The sequence below is a fragment of the Staurois parvus genome, unplaced genomic scaffold, assembly GCF_062004578.1.
Source record: "Staurois parvus isolate SC_StPar_1 unplaced genomic scaffold, SC_StPar_1.0 ptg000486l, whole genome shotgun sequence".
In the NCBI taxonomy this organism is placed as follows: Eukaryota; Metazoa; Chordata; class Amphibia; order Anura; family Ranidae; genus Staurois; species Staurois parvus.
In genome coordinates, this window is record NW_028318282.1 from 2,035,148 (window position 1) to 2,042,541 (window position 7,394).

A 7,394-nucleotide genomic window follows, 5' to 3' on the forward strand; every position below is an offset into this window, starting at 1 on the left:
GCAGGTTCTGATGCTGAGTCAATTGATGAGACCAATGTAAAGGAAGGGATATAACTCATACAGCTGCAACCAGCCCCCGCTAAGCTGGCACCAAAAAGTTGAGATATATGGTCGGTGTTGCATCTATCCCATTCCTGGGCACTATAAGGCTGACCTATTGTGCAATGAATGATGTATATCTTTGATGCTCTAGCTTGCTGGGCCAATCTGTGGTTAGGGATATGCTGCCACTAGCAGCATGGTTCAACAATAGACACATTTTCCTCCATACTGCTTACAAGGGACAATAAAGGCTCTAATGTGGGAGCCCTTCTGCTGGAAACACTGCAACCTCCAGTAAAAATGTCCTGTAAACTTCTCTCCGAAAAAAAGAATAGGCAGATTTCTTTTAATTATGCCTATTATAACTATTTTGGCACACTCAGAGTACAAAGTGACAGATTTGACCCGATTGTCTGAATGTCTGTTTTCTCCCATGTTGAGGGCATGTGGCCTATTTGCTATGGGGACACACAAAGAAAAGGGGGAGCCAAGATCTGACAGGAAAGCCTGCGGGAGACCCTAGAAGAGGAGGATCTGGGACACTCTGTGCAATACCACTGTACAGAGCAGGTGAGTATAACATGTTTATTATTTTTGTTTTTTTAAAAAAAACCTGCCTTTAGTAACACTTTAAGGCTTTAAAATCACTTTAAGAAAAGTAGAATTTCCCTTGAATTATTTTTCTTTTAAGAAAAAATTACAAACATGACTACTTACCTGCTGTGTGCAGTGGTTTTGCACAGAGCAGCCTGGATCCTCCTCTTCTCGGGTCCCCTGCAGGCCCTCCTGGCCCCTCCCTCCTGTCAAGTGCCCCCACATCAAGCAGCTTGCTCTGAGGGCACCTGCTGCTCCGTGTGTCCATTCACACATGGAGTCATGGCTTAACCCACCCCCTATTTCTCATTGGCTGACTGGCTGTGATTGACAGCAGTAGGAGCCAATGGCTCCTCCTTCTGTCTTAACCAATTAGAAGAGGGAGTCCAGGGATAGCCGAGACTCCAGTGCACATCGCTGGATTGAAAGGGGGCTTAGGTGAGTATTAGAGGGGGGCTGGGGGGATGCTGCACAGAAAAGGTTATTTACCTTCATGCATAGAATACATGAAGGTAAAAAACATTAAGCCTTTAGAACCACTTTTTCAGGCTAAGAATGCACATTTTAACATGCAACACATTTAAATGCAACTTTTTTTGCCTGTTTTTCCAGGGAGACAGATAACGCTAAGGAGGCTAAAGTAGATTTAAATCCTAACTGGATGATGTTTCATTTGCTATTATGCATCATAAACAATTGGCAAGCATTTTTTTTTAAAACAAAAACTGTTTTCAGCTTTTTTAAAACCTTTTTTTTGCATTACAGCACTGTTGATCTCATCCAGCCTTTTTCTTACTGCCTCTAAACACTCACTACAGCATTGCCTGGACATCATTGCCCATGATCAGCTTTATAAATGTATTAACATTGTATACTCCTTATTAACCACTTGACCCCTAGAAGATTTACCCCCCTTCCTGACCAGGCCATTGTTTGCTATACAGCGCTGCGGTCCTTTATGTCAATTGCCGGTCATGCAACACTATACCCAAATTAAATTTCTGTAATTTTTTCCCCACAAATAGAACTTTCTTTTAGTGGTACATGAAGAGAACTATGATTTAATTGGTATTGCACATGACTGAGCCATTAATATTCCTGGCTATGTTCTCTTTCGGAGATACAGGGTACAGTAAATTAGAAAGGTGGTGGTGTCTGTTTATATGTGAGGAGTGATCTCAGAGCGAGTGTGATAAGGCTGAAGTATAATGGATGGAACTGCAAAGTTAATCATTGGAGTTTCTTAGAGGCTTCCCAGTGTTAATAAGGAGGTGGAGACTCAGCTCTTTGCACAGATCGAAAGGGCTGGGACAGTGATAATAATGGGGGATTTTAAGTACCCGAAAATTGACTGGAGTAATGGTACTGCAGGAACAGTTAAAAGGGCAAACATTTTTAAACCTACTACTGGACAATTTTATGGTACAGTTCATAGAGGCCCCAACTAGGAATGATGCTCTGCTAGACCTGGAAATCTCAAACCATGCAGAGCCTATTATGAATGTCCATATAAAGAACATTTTTGTAACAGTGACCATAACATGATTTCATTTATTGTTAGGTGTAAACAGCAAGCACATATGGGAAAAAATGCTCAATTTTAAGAGAGCTAATTTTCCAAGGCTGAGAGCTGCTCTCCAAGACTTAGACTGGGGGGGGGGGGAATATTGGCATCAATGAACACAACACAGAAATGAGAGTTCTTCAAAAAGACTGTATGTGAGCACACTGCAAAATATATTCCCATGGGCAACAAGTTTAAAAGGCTAAAAATCAAACCTATGTGGCTTATGGCCAAAGTTAAAAAAGCTATGGATAATAAGAAAAGAGCCTTAATTAAATATTAAAATGAAGGAACACTATCATCATTTAAACATTACAAAGAATATAACAGAATATGCAAAACTGAACCTTGGGGTACACCATTGACAACCCTGGACCATTCAGGGTATAAATCATTAACCACTACTCTCTAAATAGTAAGGACATGCAATGTCAAGCTGCGGTTTCTAGAGCGAGCAAAATCCTCTCTTGTATTAAAAGAGGTATAGACTCCAGAGAGAGAGAGAGAGAATTTTACCCCTGTACAAATCATTAGTAAGACCTCATCTGGAATATGCAGTTTTGTTTTGGGCACCAATTCACAAAAAGAACATTGGGGAACTGGAGAAAGTACAGAAAAGGGCAAGCAAACTGATAAGAGGCATGGAGGAGCTCAGCTATGAGGAAAGATTAGAGGAACTGAATTTATTCTCTCTTGAGAAGAGGAGATTAAGGGGGGATATGATCTCCATGTATAATACGTAAAGCTATTCACCTTGAGGTCATCACACAGGATAAAGGGGCACTCTTTATGTCTGAAGGAAAAGAAATGTAATCTCCAAACAAGGTTTCTTTACAGTAAGAGCTGTGAAAATATGGAATAGACTCCCTCAAGAGTTGGTTCTGGCCAGCTCAGTGGATTACTTTAGAAAAGGTCTGGATTCTTTCTTAGATACACAGAATATAACTGGATACTAACATTTGCAAGTAAAGTTGATCCAGGGAATATCTGATTGTCTCTCGCGGATCAGGAAGGAATTATTTCTCTGCAGGAGCAAATTGGATCATGATTTGCTGGGTTATTTTTTCTCCTCTGAATCAACTGTGGGTATAGGATTATAACTTTTTTTTTTAATGGTTGAACTGGATGGACTTTTTTCAGCCAGACTAAGTATGTAACTATATAGCAGCTACAAACTATGGTATATATACTGGAACTTTTAATTTATTTATACTAGTATTTGCGGCCATCAGCGACTTATAGTGGGACTACAATATTGCGGTGAACAATTGGACACTGACACTTACTAGCACTTTGTGGGAACCAGTGACACTAATACAGTGATCAGTGCTAAAAATATACACTGACACTGTACTGATGACAGGATACAGCTCTGCCTTGTTTACATAGGCAGAGCTGTGTTCTGTCAGTCTCCTTGTCAATCGGTTGGCCAGCACCTGCTGATCAGCTTCTGCTGTGGCCAATCACAGCAGAAGTGGCACCAGCGGTGTGCATGCGCACCCCTGACTAGGAAGTGCAGAACCACATTTATATATGTGATCTTGCATAGCGTAGCCATCTTGTAGCAGTTTATCAAACCCGTTAATGTAATGCACCCAAAATAAAACTTAGACTTGTGTAAAATTGTCTTTATTAGATAATGATTGAAACCTGTATTGCTTTGGTAATGCCTCAAGAGTTTGCAGAAGTCCCTTATGGCATTGGCAATAGATTTTTTTTTTTAGAGATTGCTATGGATAAACCAACATAGGTAAGATTAGAAGATACTTAAAACAATCATATAACTTTTACAATTAAATGTTTAGTACTACATGGAGTGTAGTTCAGTTTATGCGGTTTATATAAGGCAGAGAAGCAATATAATCTACAAATAGTAAAACGGAGACTTGGTGCCTAAAATGTAAAGCCTCCATCTCTATTCAACATATACAATACAAACAATTATTTAACCCGTGGGACTTTAAATGAGGCATGACATATATGGGTTATGCATTAACAATTTATTCAACAAAACATTTCAGTTGTTTATTTATTACAGGTACTTATATAGCACCATCAATTTACGCAGCGCTTTACATATATATTATACATTCACATCAGTCCCTAACCCTCAAGGGGTGTACAATCTAAGGTCCCTAACTCACATTCATGCATACACATACTAGGGACAATTTAGACAGGATCAGGGGCAGACTGACAACTCATGGGGCCCCGGGCAATAGGGGATCATGGGGCCCCTGTGTCCTTGCCTAAACTAAAAAAAGCCTATGAAAAAGGTACCAGGGGCATCTCATGGGGCCCCCTACTGACCCTGGGCCCTCAGGCAGTGCCCAAGTTTCCAAATGGTCAGTCCGCCCCTGGACAGGATCCAATTAACCCCAGTATGGGCGGAAACCACAGGACCTGGAGAAATCCCATGCAGGCACAGGGAGCACATGTAAACTCCAGGCAGGTGGTGCCATGGCTGGGATTCGAACCAACAACCCTAGTACTGCCAGGTGGAAGTGCTAAACATTTAGCCACTGTGCTACCCCAGTTGTTAATCCATAGATCCAACGTGTATTTGTTATATTTATAATACTCTCCTATAATAAAGGGGGGGGGGATCAATGCTATTTCTGCTGTTATCATTGGTTAATGAAATACCTCCATGTAGCTATTTTTGATGTACATTTCTTTAAAGAGGATATATTTAGGCACTTGTTCTTTTTCTATGTTTGGTGGTAAAGCATTGCTCATAGTTAATATACTTTATTATACTCCTCTTTTTCTGTCTGACAGGTCTATGTACTTGTCTTTGTTAGGATTTTATTTTTCCGATCCCTATCCATTGCCATGTGCAGCATCTAGTTGTCTTGTTGGGGCATCATGGACCCCTTTCACAGCTCCCGGGTCAGACACCCTGAGGCTTTTCTCATTTGGAGGGGTTACACCAATGTTTTTATACCAATTATCAAGCAGGGTTGTACTATTTCATTAACCAATGGAACAGCAGAAATAGCACTGATCTCCCTCTTTGTTATAGGGGAGTATTATAAACATAATGAATATAAAAATATTTTTTTCCATTTTGTAGCTTACAGACAATATGTGGAAGGCATCTATTCCTGAAGAAATGAAGATAATATTCATGAAATGCATTGAGTTTTAGGATGTATTCCCCCCTTTTTTTATTGGATGTGTTCTTCAAATAAACGTTCAATATAATATTTTAAAGAATTGTATGCTCTATGTTGATTTTTGTCAGAAAGTAAGAACCAACTTATTATTCTCAACCCTCTGATGTATGAATTATTAATTTCATGTTTTGTTGAAGAAATTGATAAAAGCTATGTCATGCCTCATTGAAAGCCCCAAAGGCTAAAAAATTGTTTTTGTTTATAAAGAATTTAATCTGCCTTTAGTGTAGCCTGACATTCTTTTGATTTGTCAAAAATAACCTTTTAGCAGCCATCTTCACCTCTGCATTCCTCAGGGTATATATAAGAGGATTCAATGCTGGTGTGACAACAGTAACCAGAACGGCGCTCATCTTGTCTTGTTCTAGGGAGTTGTCGTTGCTTGGCCCCAGATATGTTGACATTGCAGTTCCCATGTACAAGCAGACAACAGTGATGTGTGAAGTACAAGCCGAGAAAGCTTTTTTTCTGTCTTGAGAAGAGCGAATGTTCAGGAGATGCCTTCCAATAAACACATAGGAAATAATGATAAGAGGAAAGGTAATTATGGCCACAATGGAAAAAATAGCTGACACAAGGAGTTCAGTTAACTGCTTATCTGCACAAGCCAATTTCAAAACTGGTTTAATATCACAATAAAAGTTACTGATCTGCTTAGCGCTGCAGTAAGGCAACCTAAATATAATAGTTGTTTGTGACAATGAATACAAGAACCCAATGAGCCAGCTGCTAGCTGCCAACTGGTTGCAGGTACTTCTTGCCATGAGAAGATGATATCGTAAAGGGACACAGATGGCAACATATCTGTCATATGACATGGAAGTGAGAAGTAAAGCCTCAGTACTTCCCAAAAAATGGAAGAAATGTAGCTGTGCAGCACAACCAAATATTGATATATATTTGTCTCCAATGAGTAAGCCGGATAACATTTTAGGGACAGTAGTGGTAGAATAGAAAATGTCCAGAAAGGAGAGATTGCCTAGAAAAAAGTACATAGGCTTGTGTAAACTATTATCATGAATAATCAGTGTAACAATGCTGGCATTCCCTAATAAATTGAACACATAAAAGTGGAGGAATATGAAGAAGAGGAAAATTTGAAGCTCAGGGATATCAGTAATGCCTAGAAGGATGAATTCTTCTATAGCTGTAAGATTAGAACTTTCCATTGGACAATCTTTAGGAGGACCTAAAAGTCTATTATCAAATATTTCTTTAGGTATTCTGTAAAACCAGTTTTATTTTATTTATTTTTTTATTTATTACAGATACATTATATAGCTCTGTCAATTTACACAGTACTTTACATATACTGTATATTGTACATTCACATCAATCCCTGCCCTCAAGGCACGTACAATATAAGCTCTCTAAGTCAAATTCATACATACACATACTAGGCAAATTTAGACAGGAGCCAATTAACCCAACAGCAGGTCTTTGGAGTGTGGGAGCAAACCGAAGTACCTGAAGGAAACCCGCGCAGGCAAAGGGAGAACATGCAAACTCTGTGCAGGTAGTGCCAAGGTTGGGTTTCAAACAGATGTCCCTAGTGCTGTTAACCACTTATACTCCTTATAAAAAAGGGAAGCACGGTGGCTATTTACTTGTATTCAGTTGTATCAGTACGTAGATATTTGGCGCAAACATTTTGGTATTGCATGTTTGATTGACTTATCACTACGGAAAATCAAATGCACAATTTTTAAAAGTTAAAGTGGCTTAAAGTGTGTGCAAGGTCAAGACTATGTTTTAGATAGTTGAGAAGTATTAACACTCTAGCAGGTTAATTTTTTCTGCAAAGGAAAGGGAATTCACAATTGTCACTGGAACCAATATCACCATTGGATGATTTCTCTTCATTTCTTGCTCTGGTGGCAACTCAATCTTGTGGATTTCCCCTCACATTCTGTTTCAGTGACAATGATCATGATGAGACATTGAGGTGTAGATTTCTGGGGACATAGAAAGCAGTGGAAATGTGAATAAATATTGTCTTTACACACACTTAAAGT

The 7,394-nt window shown here is 39.2% G+C and overlaps 1 protein-coding gene across 1 annotated transcript; it reads right to left on the reverse strand.

Moving 5' to 3' along the window:
* Nucleotides 1–5,549: 5,549 nt before the first annotated feature.
* LOC149452265 (olfactory receptor 12D1-like) lies at nucleotides 5,550–6,616 on the reverse strand. The gene has a single exon (XM_089689563.1). It carries the CDS (start codon nucleotides 6,546–6,548, stop codon nucleotides 5,601–5,603), a length of 948 nt encoding a protein of 315 aa, XP_089545689.1. The 5' UTR covers nucleotides 6,549–6,616; the 3' UTR covers nucleotides 5,550–5,600.
* Nucleotides 6,617–7,394: the final 778 nt, after the last annotated feature.

Bases quoted from the DNA above. Each gene is read 5' to 3' on its own strand.
- LOC149452265 (XM_089689563.1), bottom strand. From the start codon at position 6,548: ATGGAAAGTTCTAATCTTACAGCTATAGAAGAATTCATCCTTCTAGGC.